The sequence below is a fragment of the Tursiops truncatus genome, chromosome 11 (assembly GCF_011762595.2).
Source record: "Tursiops truncatus isolate mTurTru1 chromosome 11, mTurTru1.mat.Y, whole genome shotgun sequence".
Lineage (NCBI taxonomy): Eukaryota > Metazoa > Chordata > Mammalia > Artiodactyla > Delphinidae > Tursiops > Tursiops truncatus.
The window spans coordinates 10855637-10877527 of NC_047044.1; the positions used below are offsets into that span (position 1 = coordinate 10855637).

General features: G+C 54.5%; 1 protein-coding gene across 1 annotated transcript in view; it reads left to right on the forward strand.

Annotated features, from left to right (window-relative positions):
• Positions 1 to 12369: 12369 nt before the first annotated feature.
• TMPRSS6 (transmembrane serine protease 6) overlaps positions 12370 to 21891 on the forward strand; it is a 38259-nt gene continuing 28737 nt past the window's right edge. The window contains exons 1-2 of the mRNA XM_033866127.2: positions 12370 to 12801; positions 18202 to 18398. Of these exons, the coding sequence (XP_033722018.1) occupies positions 18203 to 18398 (196 nt within the window). The 5' untranslated portion in view covers positions 12370 to 12801; position 18202. The remainder of the gene's footprint in view (positions 12802 to 18201; positions 18399 to 21891) is intronic.

Here is a 21891-nt window from a genome sequence, read left to right on the forward strand (position 1 = left end):
ATTCGGTGTCCAGGCACCATCTGATATGGTCTCATGGGAAAATATTGCTCTTGATTTTACATCTATCTAACTCAAGTATCCTTGACTCTGAAAACTTGGACCAGATCATGAATAGCAGTATCTGGCACTCATAAAGCTGCACTCATGGCAGACATTGCTAATCAATTGCAGTGGTGCCTGGCAGACATTGCTAATCAATTGCAGTGGTGCCTGGCAGACATTGCTAACTGACCATACTCCTCCTTTCTCTGGAGCTTGGATGCAGCCTTAGATTCTGTAGGCAGGCTGGATTGATCACAGCTGGTACCTGGTGACATGTCTAGGCCAGATAATCCTTCAGGTTCCTTCCACAACAGAAACTATTGTTCCTGGGCTTCCCTGGTGGTGCAGTGGTTGAGAGTCCGCCTGCCAATGCTGGGGACACGGGTTCGAGCCCTGGTCTGGGAAGATTCCCACATGCCGCGGAGCAACTAGGCCTGTGAGCCACAACTACTGAGCCTGCGCGTCTGGAGCCTGTGCTCTGCAACAAGAGAGGCCGCGACAGTGAGAGGCCCGTGTACAGCGATGAAGAGTGGCCCCTGCTCGCCACAACTAGAGAAAGACCTCGCACAGAAACGAAGACCCAACACAGCCAAAATAAATAAATAAATAAGATAAGAAACTATTGTTCCTGACTCCGATTTTCTAGGCAGGGAAAATTGAGGCTGTTATGGTGGAGACTGGAAAGTTGAGAGGGCCCTATGAGCAAGTACACCCAGGGAACCCAGCTGTCCTTACTGTGTCTGATGGGAGACCTGAGCTGGTAGTGTGTGGCATAAGGGACCGCCTTACACCAAGTGCAGATGGACTGATGGGCTAGAAGCCACAGTGTGAATGTCCAGTGTGGATTAGAGTATAGGCCTTGGGAGATGGAGCAAGGAGGGAGCAGCTGGCAGGGGTGGAAGGAATGAAGGAGAGACAGGCTTGCCTGGGTCAGATTCCAGGAGAGAGGAGTGGCACCAGCTGGGGACCAGGCAGCCTAGGGCCTTGGAGAGCTGTCAGACGCAGAGCAGGAAGCAGGAGGCAGCCAGGGCAGATTGGGGTATAAAAGAAAAGGGAGGAGAGGTGGGAGGGCCTTCCAGCCCCTCAGGTCTCCAATTTCTTGAGCTGTATTTGTTCCTTCACTTCCTCAATCCCCCACTATCTCTGCTCTCCTCCTACCTCTCAATTCCCACTCTAAGCAACTTTCAATGTCTGCAGTTACCAGGCAAATTACGGTGAACCAGTTCATAGCTAGGATGAATAACTTACCACTGTCCTCCTAATTATTGGGGACAACCAGGACAATTTCAAAAATCATCAAGAAGCACATTTTAAAAGTGGGAAGAAGGCTAATATTTATGTTCCAGACACGGGGCCAGACACTTTTCAAGCAGCATTTCATCACCTGACAGGGACCTTGTGAGGCAGGTGTTATACTCCCCATTTTGCAGATTAGGAAACTGAGGCTCAGGGAAGTTAAGAAATGCAGCTGATTGTTGGCGGATCCAGGATTCAAGATATGGTCACATCTGGCCATGCCACACCCTTGCCTAAATCCCCAGGGAAACCCCCAGTGACTCCCTAAACCCTCAGGACCCTGGCCGAACTCCTTAATGTCATAGTCAATGCCACAGGGACCTCGGGCAGGTCTCATCTGCTTTCATGCCTCAGTCGCTCCATCAGTGAATGGGGTAGTCAGACTGGGTGATTTCTAAGTGCTCTCCTAGCCCTGATAGTCTGTGGTTTCAGGTGCCACACGGAATGTGGCTTGTGGCTGGGTCTACATATATTTCACTTCAAGAGCAGGAGGCTGGGCCTGCGGGGGGTGGGCATGAGAGCAGGGACCGCAACTGACTCATTTGCTTTGGCACACGCTGGTCCCTGGGTTTGAAACAGTCCCGCCATCCAAACAATCCACTCCCAGACTCCTACACATCCCTCAAGACCTTCAAGCATCCCCACTTGTCGGAGGCCCTCTAATTCATTCCAATTAGGGTTAATTACTTCCTTCTACTGCCTCCTCCTGAGACCGCTCTTTTCGAACCATCTTTTGTGCTATGGGCCCGATCCTGTGCTAGATTCTGGGGATACAGGGGTGATGATAATGGTTCTGGAAGAAAATCAGCCAGAGTCCCATTAGCACAAGCTTTATTTGGGAATACCAGGCGTGAGGAGACTCTGAAGGAGCTTCTAACTTGGGGAAGGAAGACAAAATTTTGTGCAGGGTTGTAGTAAGGGGCAGCCAGAGTTCAGCTTGTATTGGAAATAACTGTTTGAGGATGGTTCTTGGAAGAGAGAGAAATTGTTCTTACAGATCAGCAGCCACCGTTTGGCAGTTTGGATTTTATCAACAGGCAGTGGGGGAGGGACAGCTATGGGGATGAGGACCTGTGAGGGCCACAGTAGAATGTTCTCCATCCTTCAGTGTCTCTTCAAGAGGGGCGTTTGAGCACTTAGCAGGCATCAGGCTCTGCTCTAAATGCATTGTATTATCAACTCACTTGATCCTTACAACAATGCCACAAGGGAGGGACTCTTCTTACCCATTTTACAGATGAGAAGACCAAGGCACAGAGTGGTTAATGACTTGCCCGAGGCCACACAGATGGAACACAGTGGAGCAAGGATTTGAACCCTGGCAGTCTTTAGCACTCACACGGGCAAGCTCTTCACTGCTGTAAAGTGTGGTCGTTCAAGGATCTCATACAATCTCTCAGAGACCTAGCAAGGCAGGAATGACCAAAATTCTGGGTTCTGCGTCACAGATCCGGACAGGCAGCCCTGAGAGGATGGCGCCCTCTACCAGGCCACACAGTAAGTGTGGGTGGAGGGATGACTAGAAACTTGGGGTCTCACCCCTACATCTTGCTGTCTCATGGCCACTGTCTTTGGGGGCAGGGAAGGGGGGGGTTGGGTTGTTGATTAAACTTGAGCTCAGCACTAGCAGCCTGGAGTTGGCCCCTGAGACAGCCCCGGGACATCCCCTTGGCTGGCTCTGAGACATTTTCCACCACCGCAGGTATGACACACATCCCATCGCAGCGCCCGGGAGGGAGGGTGTCGGACAAAGCTGTGAGAAAGCAAGGCCGGAAGTGCTGAGTGGGGGGACTGTTGCTTGTGGGGATAAAAGGTACCCAGTCTACAATTCCAGGAAGTCAGGATGCAGAGGGGAGGGAGGAGCTGGCGGGAGATGCATCATCTTCCATTGCTCTGTGCACCTGGCTACACGCCAAGCCCTGGCCACAGAGAGGAGGCTGGGTGCTATCTGGTCTGCAAAGAGTCCCCAGCCCTGTGGGGGAGGGCATGACCACGGAGGACACAGATAAGTCAACTGACAGTCACAGCCTCCTGCTGTGGAAGGCGGTCAGTCAGAGCCTCTATTGAAAATGCCCGACCTGGGAAGGCTCTGGAGGCTCCTAACGCAGGCATGGGGGGTGGAACGTCGTATGGGGCTTTAGCAAGAGGGGCTCCGCCGCATTCGGCTAGTTTCAGATACACACACAGTAGTAGTCTCTGCTTATCCGAGAGGAGCACAGTCCAGACCCCTAATGGATGCCTGCAACCAAGGGTAGTACTGAATCCCATACGTACTATGTTTTTCTCCTATACCTACATATCTAGGGTAGATTTTAATTTATAAATGAGGCACAGTAAGAGAATATCTGAACTGCCAGTGTCACTAGTCTTGAGTTTTGGGGCCATGACTAAGTAATATAAGGGCTACTTGACCACAGCTCTGAGATACCACGACAGGCCATCTGATAACCAAGGTGGCTATGAAGTGACTAACAGGCAGGATATGCTGGACAAAGGAATAATTCACAGCCTGGGTGGGGCAGAGCACAATTTGAAATTTAGGAATTGTTTATTTCTGGTATTTCATGTTTTCGGACTGAGGTTGACCGCAGGTAACTGAAACCTCAGATAAGGGGGGATTTCTGAAGTTGGCCGAGGTTGGCTCTTGGAAGAGGGAGGAATTGTTCTGAGATTCATTCATTCACTCACTGTGCGTTTACTGAGAGCTTATTATGTGCAGAGCATGGTGCCAGTTGCCAGGGATGCAGCAGTGGAAGAAACACCGTCCAGCCTGCCCTGAGGCCCCTGCAGCCCCTTTGGGACAACTGGGGTGGTGGTTAAAGCACTAACTCTAGACCTAGTGGCCTGGATTAAATCCTGTTTCTGCCACCTACCAGCTGTGACCTTGGACAAGTGCCTAAACTTCTCTGTGCCTCAGTTTTCTCATCTGTAAAAAGGGAGGAGTACCAGGACTGTTGTGAGGATTAAAGAAGTGAGTGGCTATAAAGTACTTAGAAGAGACGAGCTGGCTTCAGGGCAGATGGGACACGGACAGGGCTGTGACCAGGGGAAACCCAAGGGCCGCAGGTGTGGAGGCAGCTGGCTTGCTGGGCGGCCTCTCAGATGTTCTCTGCTGCCTTGGTGATGCTGTTTGGGGCGGGGCTGAGCTGGATGCCACTGCAGTGTCTATCTCCCCCCAAGCACCTGCGTAGGTCTCAGGGGATAATGGTTTAAAGTGTGACCCTCCCTATGGGTACTCAAATGCCCAAGGGGATGAATCTCTGACAGGGGGATTCCAGGAAGTGTGAGAAAGGCGGAAAGAAAGCTACTGCGTCTTCCGCCTGCCTCTCAAATCCATTCGCGTGAGCTGCCACCAGTCTAGACCAGGGCCAAGGGCACTCAGGCTGTCCCACTTGTTCCAACTCTGAGCCACTTGTCCCCTTTGAGGCTCAGTCTCTTCGTCTGTAAATTGGGGTGAAAGGTGTGGGCGAGGGGAAGCTGTCTTACCTTGAAGCTTCCTTCTGGCTGAACCAGTCTGTTCTGTGGCCTCCGGAAGGATTGGGATGGGGTCCCCACTCACTCGGCTAAGATGACCCAGAAAATCTGCCATTGCAATTTTCCGCCCTGATCCCCACGTACATTTTAAATGCCTGGGGGAGTTACTAATTAGATAAACCTCATGTGACATGATTGGTAGCCCCCTCTGCAGCAGGCAACCCATGCCTCATTCATTCTGATAAACTCATTGAGCTCCTCCTGTGTGCACGGCATTGTTCAAAGTAGACATTTGGATTGGAGGGAGTTGGGATTGCTCGGGTCAGGGCTTGGTGTTGGTCAACCCCAGTGTTTGAGAGGGTGCCCCTGGCAAAGGGTCCAGTGACTCTTGTAAAAGTAGGTGCAGGAGAGTGCCCGATGCAGCAGTCAGAGCAACCAGCCAGGAGCTAAGTCAGCGAGTGAAGTCTGTTGCTTGTGATTTATGCAAATATGAAACTAACAATGAAACCCATTACCGCTAGGATCCCAACTCAGATGCTGACGCTGATGTGAGAAGGAGAGGGGGGCAGACAATAGCGACAGTATAGAAGATGATGCCAGCAAAGTGCAGTGAACACGTAGTAGGTACAGGCACTGTTCTAAGATTTCCACGTAAGTTATCTCTTTCAATTTTCACGCCACTTATGGTTATTGTCTCATTTTATGTATGAGGAAGCAGAGGCACAAGAAGGTCCAATAACTTGTAACTCAAGGTCATGTGTCTTATAATAAGAGTCAGAGTCAGGACTTGAACCCAGGCTGCTGACCTCAGTACCTGTGTTTTTAACCCATACGGTGGAGACAGTTGAGAGTGGTGGGGTCTGTGTCATACTGAAATCGCTCAGGGCAGCCATCGCTGATGGCTGCCATGTTGGGAGGTCGACCAGATCTTCGAAACATTTAAGGGAAGCTGGAAATTCAGCTTTTTGTGTGTAGTGTCCTGATTTTTAAATATCGGTAACTAACTTTAAAAAAAAATTTGCAACACAAGCAGGCTAAGCAAAATGTGTCTGCGTAGGAGGAAGAAAGGAAAGCCATCCTCTGGGAGTCATTGCAAAAGGTCTCTTCCCCCTGACCTCGACTGGGCTGGGTGCCCCATCCTCCCGCCCCTGTGCTCTGAGCCGCTCTGTGAGCCTTTGCCGGCCCTGACCCTCAAAGTCCCATCCATCACGCATCCCAGCGCCTGCCACAGGATGTTCATTGAGTGAACGTGTGGACTGTGAAGGGGTGAGGGGAGGGAGGCAAGAAGAAAGGTAGGGAGGGAGGGGCAGTTACATAGAGGTTCCAAGAACTTGGACTTGCATAGAAATCAGAAACCAACGTGGATGGCTAAAAGGACAGAGCCCACAGGCATTAGGCCCTCACACAGCCCCACCAGCACGAACGGCTGCCCTGATGACACGGAGTATCAGGAGAAGAGAGGCACCACCCAAGGCCGGAGCCAGTGCTGGGGCTGCCTCTGAAGGGCAGCAGGAAAGGGGCTCCTTGGAGAGCAAGTTCCGGACCCTCAAACTCAACTGCTTGTAGGGAGGAGCTCCGGCTGCAACAAAATTTGAGGCAAAAAAAAAAAAAAAAAATATATATATATATATATATATATATACACAGAAAAATATATACATAGAAATATATAGAGAATATATATATATTATATATATATATAATATATATATATAATTGGAATTCTGTGTGCCTTGGAACTTTTTGTTAATTCTCCACCTAAGGACATGCATGTTCAGTAATGATACAGCCCTTCGACTTTATTTTTAAACATTTAGTTTTGGACAGAATGCAGGAAGGAGCACACGACTGGGAACCTGGTGATTTGGGTTCCAGCCCCACCCCTGCCGCAGCCTTGCCACATGACCTTGGGTAATTCCCCACAACCCCCTGCCTGGAACCCCTCCCGCAGGGACCCCACGGTGGAGGAGGCCAGGCTGAATGACACATGAAGAGTTTCCATTCTGGGTCCCCAGCGGCCTGGCTTGAGGCAGCGCCTCTCAAACCTCAAACCCCTGATCAGAAGCCACCTCCCTGACTGCCCGCTGGGAAAGCAGCGAGAGGGCAGGCCAGGGGCCTGTGAGTTCTCCCCCAGCAGACAGAGGCCAGACGCCAGGGCCCAGGAGGGCTGGGAGGGCCAGGAGGGGAGGGGTGGCAAGGAGGGAGGGACACACACCCAGAGGGAATGACGTCAGAGGGTTCTGAAGGCGGGGGGTCCTGGCTGTGTGACCAAGAGCAAATGACAATCGCTTTCTGAGCCCCACTTTCTCACCCGTAAAATGGGGTAAATGGGACCATTTTTCTTATTAGGGGACGAGGCCAGCCCTGTGTCTGGTTAGCAGTAGCATAAAGGCACAGAGTCTTAGCCTCTGTAAGGGTCCCGGAGGCCCTTAGGACCTTGACTCCTTCTGCAGGTGAGGGAACTCAGGCCACCGAGGCGGGGACTCCTGAGAGGTCTCCCATTTGGATCGATGGTAGCCCATCCTGATGGATTTTCCCTTCTCGAAGCACTAAGGAGCTCCCTCTGAAGGGCAGCTAAGTCTACCGAGGACCCTGTCCTCCGTCTGCTGCTGTGATGACAGAGTGTCTGCCGTGTGTCCCACTGTCTGCGTCCCCCGGGCTGGGCTGCATCCCTCAAGGGCAGACACTGAGACTTGCTTGGTTCCATGGCCTTGGGGTCCACACAGGCCGGCACCGCGTAGGTGGAAGGAGGAAGCGAGTGGACAGAAGTGACAGAGTGTCCCTGGAGGGACCTGCCAGGACGGCCTCTGAAGGCTTGGTGAAGGCAATGGGAAAGGTGGGTGCAGCTCATGGGGTTTCCTTTCCTCCCAGCCACACGGAGTCTCCAGAGGTCGCCCCTGTGTCTGTGTAGGAGAAGGGCGAGGAGGGTAGGAGCTCAGGTGTAGAGAGAGAATAGGCTTCGGAAGTGACTTGAGGACTCAGGTGACTCGGACCTTTGGAAGAGCAGCCCACAGCATTGTCACTAAGCAGCTGACTCCCACCCTCTCATCCTGTCTGTAACAGGCTGAACTGTGTCCCCCAAAAGATATGTGGGAACCCCAAGCCCCAGTAGCTCTGGATGTGACCTTATTTGGATATAAGCATCTTTGTGACTAGATGAGGTCACTAGCATGTGCCCTGATCCCATATGACCGGTGTCCTTGCAGGAAGAGAAGAGACACTGAGAAAGACACACAGGGAGAAACCCATGCAGTAAAGGAGGCAGAGGTTGAAGTTACGTGGCCACAACCCAAAGCAACAGCAAGGAGGCCAGCAGCCACCACAGCTGGAAGAGGCAGGAAGGGTCCTCCCTTAGAGCCTTGGGAGAGAGCGTGCTCCTGCCAGCACCTTGATGGACTTGTAGCCTCCAGCACCGTGAGAGAATGAATTTCTGTTGTTTTCAGCCACCCCGTTGGTGGTACCGTGTTAGGACAGTCCTAGGAAACAACTACTCCGCCTCGGGGCCTAGAAGAGCTTCGTTTTCCCAGACGCTGTCTAGACGGCGTCTGGCAGGGGCACCCCGAGCCCGCCCCTCACCCCTCACCGCAGCCCCAGGGCTGTGAGCCCTGTGCTTCCTCAGAGGGTGTCAGAGGAGTCTCAGCTGGCTGAGAACCTTCTCCAGGGCTGGACCAGAAGGGGAGCTCTCCCGCTGTCCCCCAGCCTGATCCCCCTGGAACAGTACCCTCACCCCTGTGCTGGATTGAACAGTGTCCCCAGAACCCACGTCCACTGGGAACCCGTGAACATGACCTTGTTTGGACACACGGTCTTTGCAGATGTAAGCCAGTGAAGATGCGGTCATCCTGCATTAGAGGGGGCCCTAAATCCTCTATGACTGGCGTCCATATCTGAAGAGGGAAATTTGGACCCAGAGACACAGACACACAGGAAAGCGGCCACATGACAATAAAGGCAGAGATTGGAAGGATGCTTTTCCAAACCAAGAAACGCCAAGGATTGCTGGCAACAACCAGAAGCTAGGAAGAGGCAAGGGAGGATTCTTTCTTCCTTCGGAGAGAGAATGGACAGACATTTGATTTTGGCCTCCCCTCCTGAATGGTGAGAGAAGAGATTCCTTTTGTTTTAGACCACCCAGTTTATGGTCATTTGTTACGGCAGCCTAGGAAACCGATACACTTCCCATCAAAAAGACCAGCTCCACCCGCCCTGGGCGGTGCATCCTGGGGCAAGCCAACCTCTCCTCTCAGAACTTTGGTCTCTTCTTCTGCTGAGTGGAGATGCATAGTCCCACTCCCAAGCCTGCACCTGAGGCATCACTGTGAAGGGTCCAACTGGGGGCCCAGAGCTCAAAATACTGTGTTATCAATGGAGTAGACAGGAACTGTTATTTGTTCACTCAACAAATGTTTGTTTGTCCTGTGTGCTAGGCAGTGTTCTAGGCTGGGATCCAGCAGGGGACCAGACAGACAAACTCTTTGTCTTCACGGGCCTCACAGTCTAGGGGTGGAGAGAGCAGGGGGAGATCATTTCAGAGACACGCTGTGACACGAGCTGCATCTGGGCTGTTGGAGTTCTCTCTGCGGGGCTTTCCTGAGTTCAGACGAGGTCAGCTTCCCCAGCATCCTCCACCATGACTGAGCTCAAGACAGCGCTAAAAATTCAGATATTTGTCTCCTCAGCCTCTTTGGTGGCCAGCTGTGAGCACTTGGTGTGTTCACGCAGCACAGAGTTGCCGTGGTGTTTGCCCAGCTCCTTGTGTTAGTTTGCCTGGGCTGTGTAACAAAATACCCAAACCAGGCAGCTTTTTTGGCCTCGTGGCCTGCGGGATCTTAGTTCCCCAACCAGGTATCGAACCCATGCCCCCTGCAATGGAAGCACGGAATCCTAACCACTGGACCGCCAGGAAGTTCCCCAAACTGAGCAGCTTAAACACTGGCAATGTAAAGTCTCACGGTTCTGCAGATGAGAAGTCCAAGTTCAGGGCAGTTCGCAGGGTTGGTTCTTTCTGGGGGCTGTGAGGAAGAATCCACTCCACGGCTCTTCCCTGCTTTCTGCTAGTTTGCTAGCGATCTTTGGCTCGCCTTGGCCAGTAGAAACATCATCCTGATCTCTGCCCTCATGTTCACGTGGAATTCTCTGTGTGTGTGTGTCTGTCTCCAAATTTCCCCTTTTCATAAGGGCATGAATCATATTGCATTAGGGACCCACTCTTCTCCAGTGTGACCTCATCTTAACTAATTACATCTGTGACAACCCTATTTTTAAATAAGGTCATATCCAGAGGTACTGGGGCTTCCATATATGAATTGGGGGGGGGAGGTCAACACATCACAAGCATCTTCTCTGGACTACCAGGAAGGCAGGCAACGCCCATCCCTCTGGGAGGCACCCAGGGCTGAGGTCAGGGTAGTGGCTTGCCACCCCCTGGCCTCCCTCTTGGAGTGTCAACTCATCTTCAGAATGTCTTATGAAGGGGGATGCTAATGTCCAGCTGTCTTCTTTTCCAACCGAGGACTTTTGCATAACGTCCAGCTCTGTTGAGCAGATGTCAGGCGTGTCTCATTCATGTCCCTGTCCCCAGTACCCAGCACAGCCTGACACTTTGTAAGTGCTTAATACATTTGCGTGATTAATAAACCAGGAGTCGTGAGTTCACATTTCACCAGGGCCTCCTCAGTTTCTGCAAATTGGGGCTAAAAATGGTATCGACAGAAGGATGGTTGTGAGAAGTAAATGATATAATGCAAAAAGTGCTGGGCACAGTGCCTGGCCCACAGTGAGCCCTCGTCACAGCATCAGCCAGGACCTGGAGGGTGAGGGAGGGTGTAGCTGCCCCTGACTCTACCCTAAACCTGGACTGAAAGAAAGGCAGCCAAGGTTTTTTAAGGGCCTCCCGCATGCCACGCACAGCGTCGGCCGTTCACACCCAGTTCCATCTTGATGCCTTCCACAGCCCAGCTTTATCATCCCCGTTCCACAGGTGACAAGACGGCAGCTTGGGGAGGTGATGTGTCTTGCCAGGTCACAGCAGGTAGAAGAACTGAGATTCGGGCCAGGTCCTCTGCTCTCCAGCCCCCAGCTGGACCCTTGTCGCCCGAGTGTGGTGCACATGCTTAAGCCTGTCTCTCTCCCTGTCCTGCTGGGTCAGCCTGCTGTGCCCCGTGGCCTCCAAGCCTCACCGGCCAGGCCTCCAGGTGGTTCCTCTGTCCCTGCAGACCAAGAGGACCCAGTGTTAGTGTGAAATGCAGATTCCCAGGGAGAAGAAAGGCCTTCATCCCCTGTTTGTGACCGTGTCCCGCTGCCTCAGGGACAAGAGTCTCCAGGCCATATGGTTGCCCCATTGACAGAGGGCAGCCTGTCTCATTGGCAGTCTCCACCCACGGCTCTCTGAGCAACTGGGGAGTTGGCACCCTTGCCCCTGCTTTCAGATGCCTCCCTTAACCCTTTGCTGCCCCCCCACGGCAGCCCTCCCCCCCAGGCTGTGGCCAATCGATGGCTTGGCGGCAGGTAAGTACAGAGGACGTGATTGCACAAGACCTTCTGCTTTTCAAAGACTGTCCAGCTACCAGCCTGCCTGGGCCGGGGGCCTGGGTCGCTTTGGAGGGGGACAGAGGCAAGACTTGTGGGTGTCTCTACCTGCTCCCATCCTAAGCACCCGTCCCTTAGAACGTTTGCAGGGGGGCGGGGCCAGGGCCTGAGAGGAGGGGAGACTGGAGGGAGTAGGGAAAATTGTCCAGGGCGGGGGCAAGGCTGGGGTCCGTGATCTCAGGTCAGGGTTAGGCCCTGGGCAGGGCTGAGGGGTAGGAGAAGAGAGGGAAGGTGTTCCCCCCCCAGAGTCTCTAAGGTGTTCCCCACCCAGCCCCTCAGTGTGCCCCCTGCCTGAGCCTGAGCCCAGCCATTCCCCTGCCTGGAGGTGGCCATCAGTCTGTACACACCCAGAAAACCCTGGTTCTCAACACGTGCTTTGGAGCACGGTCATGTCTAAATCCACCACCTCTGCTGCAGCTCCGTTCAATACCACACTTGTGATCCCAGTGTTCTGTTTTGGTCAAATGTGATATTTTTAAAAACTTTATTGAAGTATCCAATGTTCTTGTAGTCACATTAAAAAACGTAAAAATAAGCCGATGAAATGAATTTCAATAATATATTTTATTAACCCTATACAGCTAACGTGTTATCATTTCAACACGTGATCAACATAAAAAATGCTCCTTGAGCTTATATTACATGCTTTGTACTCAGTCTTCGAAACCTGGTATATATCTTGCCCGTGTGGCACGTCTCAGTTCAGACTGGCCGCATCCCAGGGGCTCAAGAGCTGCATGTGGCCAGAGGCCACCAAAATGGACAGCACAGCTCTCCAGAATCAGGTAGAAATTCAACTAATTTCCAGCTAAACAGAAAATAGCACGAACGCCACCCCAACTCCATTTTTCTCCCCTCCCGTCCCCAGAGCACAGGAGCCCAGCCTGCTTGTCTCTCTCAGAGCCACCGGCTCCTCTGGTCTCACCTGTCCAGGTAAGGAGACCCGCGTGAGCCCCTGCCCACCCTGCACGGGCCCCCGCACAGCCCCCAGTCTTTGGTCACCCCACCTCATGCTCTAGGGGACCAGGAGCTGTAACCAGGCAGGAATGTCACCAGGCAACAGGCCTCGGGGGAGAGCTCAGATCTCCTGCACCTGCCCGCCAGCCTCCAGGGTGCCCACGGGGCGGGGCGAGGCGGGGCGGGGCACTGCCTGCCTCCTGCCTCCGGCCTGTTGGCCTGTTTACGTGCTCAGTCACAGTGCTGTCCCCAGCCCAACAGGAGGCCCGTGGAGCCTGGGGCCACAGGCCACAGGGGACAAGGGCCAGACACCCCGGCCATGGCTGTGGGCCATTGATCCAGCCCAGGCTGGCTGGGTAGGGGGTGGGGAGACCTTGGTCTGGACAAACAGAGGCTCTGAGGTCTGCGTGCAGCAGGCCCGGCACCCACCTGCCACTCCCAAAGGTAAGCGGGGACCTCCAGGCCAGGGGACCAGGATCTATGAATGACCCGGTGACAGCGTCTACCCGGAGAGCCAGGCCTGGCTCCCTGGGGCTTAAGCCAACTGCCCTGCTCCGAGGCCTGGTCTGCTGGGCCTCACGGGCCAGAGAGTGACCCAGCGAGCAGAAGGCGAGGGGTCCACAGAGCTGGGGTCGGAGGCCAGGTGTATGGACAGGCTCGGGGCAGTGGAGGGGCTGCAGGTTCCGGGGGCTGGGACGCCTGGGGCTCAGCTGGAGCTGGTGGAGTCTGGGGCAGGGACGGGGCAGGGGAGAGGCCTGGTCTGCCAGTCTGAGCACCCCACCCTGATTCTGGACTGGACAAGCTGCCCCCTTCGTACGCAGGTACCCCACCTGGGCTTTCCGGTATGGGAGACAGGCCCAGAGCCCCCCGACACTGCACTATACAGGGGGCAGGCTCAGAGTTGAATGTGGCCGTGTGTGCGTGTGTGTGTGTGTGCGTGTGCGTGTGTGTGTGTGTGCAAGCATGCATCTAGCAGTTTGTATGTCACAGATAGCTGCGCGTGTACTTCAGCGTGTTTTCATCTGTGTACATCTGTGTGTGAGTTTATGAGTTTGTGTATGGAAGGGACTTTCACCCATTCCCCCCACGCCTGGGGACTCAGAGTCAAAGCAGCTCATGGTAGGGCTTGACTCTAGGCCCGAATGGCCTCCCTGGTAGGTCCTAGATAAGAATCCCAGCCCTACCTCACTCTGCTCTGCCTTACCCTGGCTGAGTGACCTCGAGTACGTCCTTTTCTCTCTCTGTACCTCAGTTTCCCCAGCCATTAAGCAGAGACAGCAAGGCTGCTGGAGGTTGAAATGGAATTCAGCTGTGGCGACAGCCAGCACAGGCTGGCACGCGGGAGGAGGAACGGCTCTGCCCCCGTGAGCTCAGCCTCCTGTAGGCAGACCGAGGACCCGCCAATGGTCAGAAGGGCAGGAGGGGCTGAGGAGCACGTGCCAGGCTGGGGTCCAGGTTCTTGGATCAGGCGAGAAGCCTCAGGCCCCTGTGGAAATTGGGGGTACACCCAGTCCCTCCCTCCAGGCACTCACCTTCAGGGGGACACGGGGGACAGAAAGAATACCCCCAAGATGAGCTGTGCATTGATGGGGGTGGCCCAGGATGCTTCAGAGGAGCAGCCAGAGGCACTCTGGGAGGGCTGCCAGGAGGAGGTGAGAGCTGAGCTGAGGTGTGAAGGGGCCAGGTCAGGAGGTGGGCAGCCGAGGCAGAAGGAAGAAAGCAGGTGGAAAGCAAGAACTTTCAGGGTTCAAGAAACAATCGTGTGATGCTCTTCACCCAGCGCAGGCTAAGAACCCTAGATCTGTTAAAGGTTTCTACCATCTTCATTTTTAGAATCGATTGCCGAGAAGTCCAATGTCGCTGGGGCGCATCAAGGGAAGAGCGGGAAAGGGGAGAAGGAGGCAGAAGAAGTTGGCCAGGCCACACGTGCACCCAGCACCCTGGCCCAGCAGGAAGGAAGCGCTCTCTGCTCTCAGTGCAGGGCACGCAGGGCACACAGAGTAAAGCCCCTGCTCTGGTGCAGCTTCCAGCCTGGGAGGACACAGACCAAGGACCCGGAAGCATATCCTGCCACGTTAGTCTTGAAAAGAGCGATAAAGAAAAATGTAGCAGAGAGAGGGCAGTGGTCAGGGCAGGTCTCACTGAAGAGGTAACATTTGAGCAAAGACTTGAAGGAGGTAAAGGAGCAGGTCATGAGGCAAGACTGAAGGAAAAGCATTTCTGGCAGAGGGAACAGCAAGTGCCAAGGCCCTGAGGTGACCTGTACTCCATCTGTTGAAGGTCAGGAGCTGGGTGTGGCTACCGCAGAAGGAGGGAGAGGACAGAAAGGCGCACAAGCGCCATATCACGGAGTCCCTGGTGGGCTGTGACGAGGGCTTTGGGCTCTGTTCTGGGCGGGGCTTGTGAGCAGGGCGCGTGGTGAAGACCCCTCTGGTGGTCATGTGGGAATTGGCTAGTGAGGGTGGCCGGACAACTGGCTAGTGTAGGAGTCACGGCGACCTGGAGCCACTGAGGTGTCAAGAAGAGGTTGGGTTCTGGGGTTAGTTGGAAGGTAGAGGCACAGACTTTTCTGGTGACTAGATGCTCAAAACAATGGGGGAACCATTATATAATAAGAATAAAAGACAGGAGCTTGGGGTCATCTTCACAACTGTCAGTTGTCACAACTGTCCACTTCCTGCTGGGCTGTCAGCCCCAAGAGGATGGGAATGAGGTCTCTTATATTCACCAGTGTGACGCCCGTGCCCAGCACAGAGCCTGGCCCCAAGCAGATGCTCAATAAATATGGAGGGGTCTGGTGACGGAATCTAGGGCCCCAGAGACCAGCGCCGTCTTCCATGCCTTGCCCCTAAGGCAGTCAGATGTAGGAGAGAGCACTGCACCGGGAGTCTGGAGCCCTGGGGGCTCTACTCACCCATTCTTTCTTTTTTATTTTTTCTAATTGTATTTTTTTCAATTTTAATTCAGCTTTTAAAGGTTGCTTTCTACTCATCCACCCTTTCCCGGAGGATTTGTTCAGGTGGCAGGCCCTGTGCTGGGTTCCATGGGGATCCAGAGGTGAATGAGACACAGGCCCGCCTTTTTTGTGGGGGAGAGAAACGAAGTCAAAAGCCAGTCAGATTGTTGATCTGACCAAGGGCTGCCTAGGGGAGGAGGTGGCTTACTCTCCAGGGCCCAGAGCCCATCGCTGGGCAGGTGGCCTTGGAGCTGGCCTTTAAGGGTCCTACCATCCTTTAGGCAGAGGGCGTGTCTGTACAAAGGAGCATCTTGTGGACCTGCAGGGTGACGTGCGTGACGGAAGGTAGGGCTCCAGGGACGAGGGCAGCAGCCTGGCCACGGAGGGTCTTGGGTGCCACGGTGAGGGGTTTGGAGGTGGCTGGGAACCTTGAGGGGATTCTGAGCAGGTGAATGGCTGGAGGTGGGCAGGGAGAGCTCTCTCCTGACAATGTGGAGGAGGGGCTGGAGGAGGAGCTGGGAGGCAGGAAAGCAGTTGGGAGGCTGCCCCAGGAGTCCAGGTGGGAGGCAATGGGAACCCCAGGTATATGGCCCCCCACACCAATTTGGGCTGTGTCTAATTTTGGGTTTTCTCAAAATGGGATCTTCTGTGATACTCAAAGTTCTCCCAGATGGATGTGAGAGCCATTTATGAGGGAGGCAAAATCCATGGGGTGAAAGCCTGGCTTGGGGAATGGGGAGAGGAAGGGTGAGGCGTACTGAGCATCCTACCTGGGGCTGCTCCCCTAAGGGCCTCCTCTAATGGACCTATGACCTTCTCTGAGCCTCAGTTTCCCCTCGTACCCTGTGAGGCAGTAGAGCAGAGTGGTCAAGGTGTTATTCTGGAGACAAACCGCTTGCGTTTGCAGCCTGGCTCTGCCGCTAACCAACTGTGGGATCTCGGCCAAGTTGCTCAATCTCTCTGTGCCTCAACTTTCTCATCTGTAAAATGGGGATAATGAGAGAACCTATCACCGCCCCCCCCCCAGGTCTGTGGAAGGCTTACATGAGACAGTGCGTACAAAGCACGGGAAACAATTCAAATAAATGTCAGCTGTGATCACCTCTGTGCTCCCCGGGTCCCCAATATCTCCTTGGTGATCCAGACTCGGAGTAAAATGGGGATGTGCCTCTCTGGCAGCGGGAGTGGACCTGGGGTTGAGAGAGGGCAGAAGCCGGCCCATCACTGGGCTCTCCCGGCTCTAGCCACCCACTCAGCTCACGGGAGACAGCCAGTTTCACCAGGGGTGCCCTGGACACTCCGGGCAGTGGGCGGGGCTGGAGGGGCTGCCCCACCCAACGCAGGACCTTTCCCATCCGTGGCCCTGGCCCCGTGAAAGCCAGCAGGGCCTGATACAGATGTCCAGATGTCCTCTGGTTGGGGTGGGGGGGAGTCCCATGCCCAGGTGAGAACCACCTGCGGTCACCTCCCTTCCTTGCATCCATGGGGACCACTCAGGAGACCCCTGTGGCTGGAGCCAGAGATCCTTGACTGAGAACCTTTGAGCATCACAAAAGATCCCTGTTTTCAGAATCCCTCTGTGTGAAAATCCAAGACCCAAAGCAAAGGACACTCTGCCCACCCACCCACGCACACCTGGGGACGTATTTTAAAGCCGCAGTGGCCTTTTGGGATGTGGTAAGAGGAGGCTCATTTCCTACTTGCTCTGCTGGTGGGTGGGCAAGTGAAGGACCTTCTCTGGACTGTGGGAAAACCTGCCAGAGAAGGCAAATAGCACTCAGAAGTTTGCCTGGGGGTCTAGAGACACAGCCACAGGTCTGGGGCACTGACCAGGGTGGCATTCAGGTATTATTTCATCTTGATTTGTTAATTAACAGCTCATTTACAGGAAGTAGCCCAGAGTAGTGGAAAGAGCAGAGAGTCAGACACCTGGGCTCGACCCCCACTTACCTGCTGTGTGATCTTTGGCGAGTGGCTTAGCCTCTCTAGGCTTCAGTTTTTCCATCTGCAAAATGGGCTGGTTGTCAATGCCAGACATTCAAATCACATTGGGAAAATGAGGCTAGGAAACCCCTGGACTGAGTTATTGCTAAAACATTCTGGGTCTTAGTTTCCTCATCTGTCCTATGGGTGCAGAACCTTGAAAGGCTTTTGGAGGTTAAGCAAGATAATATATGTAAAGTGTCTACACAGAGTGGGCTGAGGAAGAGCATGGGGACCATGGTCCCCACATCCTGGTGACCAGAGGATTAAATGGGGTGATCTCCGTAAAATGTCTTGCACAAACACTAAATGAATATTAGTTTTTGTCTCCTTCTCCTTCCTCTGCCCCTAAGAGACTTTGGGGCAGTGGGGAGAAAAGAGGGGTGGCGCTCCTTGGAAGGCAGTCCCTGGCTCGGCACAGAGCCGGCTCAGGGCTTCTGGGGGAGGGTGAAGTGAATGGATTGAATCGATGTTGTGGAAGCTTTGCTATTGAGAAACAGGAGGAAGGAAAAAACATCCCCCGAATGGGAGGGAAGCTGAGGGCAAGAGGAGCTGGTTTACAGAAACTTGTACTCCGTGTATGCACCCCAGTTCCATCTGCGGGTACCTTGGGGGGTGGGGTTCAGGCAGTGAAACCTCCATCTCTCCTCTGACCGCAGATGCAAAGGTAGGGATTCTGGAGCCAGACCAGGTCCAGCTGGTCACCCGGGTGAGTTGCTCTGAGACGTGCTTCGCCCCTCTGTGAGCTGGCTCAGTGCTCACTTTCAATTACTGCTAGCTGGCGTTGTTCTCCTCCTCCCCCAAAAGGCAGGGGTGCCGTCTTACTTCTGCGCAAGGTTGGTGTTCAGTAAAGACTCCCTTGCAAATGTCAGGCTTTTTCCAACCCTGGTCTGTTTCCTTGCCAGGATGTCCATGGCCGAGGCCCCCCAAGCGGCTGGCGGGCAGGGCGATGGAGGTGATGGAGAAGAGGCAGAGCCGGAGGGGATGTTTAAGGCCCCCGAGGACTCCAAGAGAAAAGTCCGCGACTACCTCCGCCTGGCTCCCCTCTGGCTGGCCCTGGTTGTGTTGGCTTCAGTGGGGGTCCTGCTCTGGTATCTCCTAGGTAACTGCGGGGCCCTTGGGAGAGGTACCTGGGGAGGACTTGGGGTGGTCGAGGGGGCACAGCAGGACAGATCAGGATTCCAGGCTCAGCAATGCCTAGAAACCACTGTGCAACCTTGGACATGCACTTCTCTCTGAGTCTCCGTTCCTGTCCCATGAGATGGGAGTGCAAGTTCCTTGCTGGGGCCTAGTGGCCACAGTTCCCAGCAGCTGCGGAAGGAGTGCTCTCCCAGTGCCCAGTTCTTGTAAAGTGACAAGCTGAAGGGGTGTAAACATTGCCTCCCCTTGCCTGCAGCCCTCCTGGGTTGCCCCTGGGGCTTGGAGCCACCAGGCTCAGCTGGAGGAGGCCCAGTGGTGCTGGTGGTGCTTGGCACCAATGAGTGCGTCTGCTCACTGGAGGCCGATCTGGGAGCTCTTCTAGGGTGGGGACCATAGCTCTATCATCTCGGGGTCTCCAGGGCCCAGCATGAGTGGGAACGAAGGGGAGGGGGGCACAGAACTCAGGTGTCCAGGGGGGTGTCCATGCACGTAGATGGCCTTATACCCCAGCATGGGCACATGTGGAATTCAACCCAGAGGGAATGTGGGTGCAGGTGGGGGGAGGGCAAGAATGCCCAGAGCAGGTAGCTCAGGCATCTCCCATGTCCTGAATTTTGGCCCCTCCCTCTCTGGTATCACAGCCCTCAGTCAGTCCCCTGGAACCCCAGGAGCAACTGGCCCATGCTCTGGGTCCATTCGTCCATCCTATTCATTCATTCAGTACTGAGGACCTCCTATATGCCAGCTCTGTGCCAGGCTGTAGAGATAGTTCTGTTCTCACCATAATGCTTGGCATGTGCTAGGACAGAGACAGCAGAGGGTGCCCCGGTGAACCCTAGCAGGGACAGCCCACCTTGCCCAAGTGATCAGAGACCTCCCATTAAGCACTCTGCAAAAGTTAGATCATTTTCTTACTGACTGCATCTCCTGGTGGAATTTCAGGTCCACTGAAAGGAATGGGGACCCACTTTGGAGCAGCCACTGGGGAGCTCAGCCTCGGCCCAGCTCTAGAGGGGGGCGAGGTGGGGGGTATTCTGGAACCCCCGGGTTGAAGCTGTTAGGAAGCCTGTGTCTGATGAGGACCCACCTGCCGTGATGCCGGATGGATGTGATTCTGTTCAGAGCCGAGCAACGCAGGCCGGGAGTGGAAGCCGTGTGCACTTCACCGCCGGCAGGAAGCCGGCGCCCCAGATAACACGGGGCTGCCGAGGCCTCCTTAGGCTGCGGGATAATTAGTCTTAAGGGGAAACCATAGAGAGTCAGGCTGGAGGGCCAGGAACTCACCTGCCAATTGTCTTTCTTCTCAGAGTCTGATTTCTCCTGATTACACTCCTAGAGTGAATCACCCCGCTGGGGGTGGGTGCTCCGTGGGGCTGAGGACCCAGGGGGTGAGTGCCCCAAAGCCTCCACTGGGGGAAGCCAACCCCTTCCCCAGAGGGATGAGGACAGAGGAGGCACTTTCAGAGATATGTGAACGATTCCTCCCGCGCGGGGCCAGGCTGTGCTCTGGGTACCGGGCGCTGGACGAGGAGATGAGTCAGAGACACGCGGTGTCTGGTCTGGAAGGGGAGCTGTACGAGAGGCCTATCGCACTGGAACAGGATAAGCCTGAAGGAGCGCACGACTGGTTAAGTGGCAGCCTGACCCAGAAAGTGGCCCAGGAGAGGAGAGGGTGGGGGCCGGCTTCCCAAGGCCGGTGGGCCCTGGGCTGGTCCACTTGGAGCCCAGTAGCGGGGCCCTTCATGCCGCCCAGCTGTATTTCCCTGGTCTTCTCCTTCTCCTGCTCTCCTGGGCCACAGTTTTATGCTTTATTCTCAAACCTTCCTCACCCCCCACCCACTTTGCCCCCTGCTTCAATGAGAAAACGGAACCACTCCGAAGGGAAGCCCCATAGATGCCCTCCCAGGTGTACCCACGTGCTCCGTGCTCTGCCCATCCCCACGTGCGAACCAGCCCTGCCCCATCTAGTCAGCTGTCCTCCCGGCCCAGATCCCACTCCCTTTGTCCTCGTGGTGGCCAGGCTCCAGCCATGTCCCCTCTCTCCTCCGGTGGCATCGTCCATCACTGTACAGGGCTTCTCGTTGCTCCTGTACCGAATCCCTCTCGTGCCTGCACACACACACACACACACACACACACACACACACACACAGCCATTTCTCTGCTCCCCTTTGCAGCAAATCCCTGTCGTTTGAAAACGCTTCGGCCCCCCGTTCCACGCCTCTTTCGGGCGCCCTTTCTGATCTGACTCCCTGCCCCTCACCCCCGAAACTCCACCAGTGCTTGTCAGGGTCATCAGTCCTCACGTTGCAGAATCCGGCGGTCAGTCCTCGTTGCATTTGTTCCATTGGCAGCACGTGACCGGGCGCCTCCCTGCCTCCTCCTTGACACGTTATCCTTACTTGATTCCAGGGCGCCCACACTTTCTTTTCCCTCAGCTCATGGTGACTTCTCCTCCTCCTCCTCTCTGCTCCCCCGCCACCCCGCCATTCCCTTATGCCCTGAAGATTCCCAAATTTTCATTTCCAATCTGGGCCTCTCCCTTGAGCGCCACTGTATCACCGGGGCCTGCCCCTCCCCCAGGATGTCTAAGTGCATCTCAGACCCCACTGACAGTTAACTCCTGTGAATTGTCAGTCTACCTTCTGAGGATATTTTAAAGGGGCTTTCATATCTATATATATATTTTTTGCGGTACGCGGGCCTCTCACTGTTGTGGCCTCTCCCGTTGCGGAGCACAGGCTCCGGACGCACAGGCTCAGCAGCCATGGCTCACGGGCCCAGCTGCTCCGCGGCACGTGGGATCTTCCCGGACCAGGGCCCGAACCCGCGTCCCCTGCATCGGCAGGCGGACTCCCAACCACTGCACCACCAGGGAAGCCCCGGGGCTTTCATTTTTAATTGATGTTTACCAGTTGTTAATATAAAATGATATTGAACTATTGATATTCCATGTTTCAGAGGCAATGTGTGTTTATATATGAGATTTTTGGAAGTTCGAGATGTTGAGAAAATGGTATATAACTTTAGGGTATCATCAATAGTGACCTAAGAGGGCTTCCCTGGTGGCGCAGTGGTTGAGAGTCCGCCCGCCGATGCAGGGGACGCAGGTTCGTGCCCCGGTCCAGGAAGATCCCACGTGCTGCGGAGCGGCTGGGCCCGTGAGCCATGGCTGCTGAGCCTGTGCGTCCGGAGCCTGTTCTCCGCAACGGGAGAGGCCACAACAGTGAGAGGCCCGCGTACTGCAACAAAAAAAATAAAAAAAAAAATAAATAAATAAAAATAGTGACCTAAGAAAATCCTTTAAAATTGAAAAAAAAATGGAGAGAACATCCCAGGTGGTGGCCATTCCATCCTTCCCGTTGCTCCCCTAACTGCTCTCTTTCTTTTACTCCCCAGCCCCAATTTGCCACCAGCAAACCCGGTCCTCTCTAACCCCAAAGTATACCCTGACT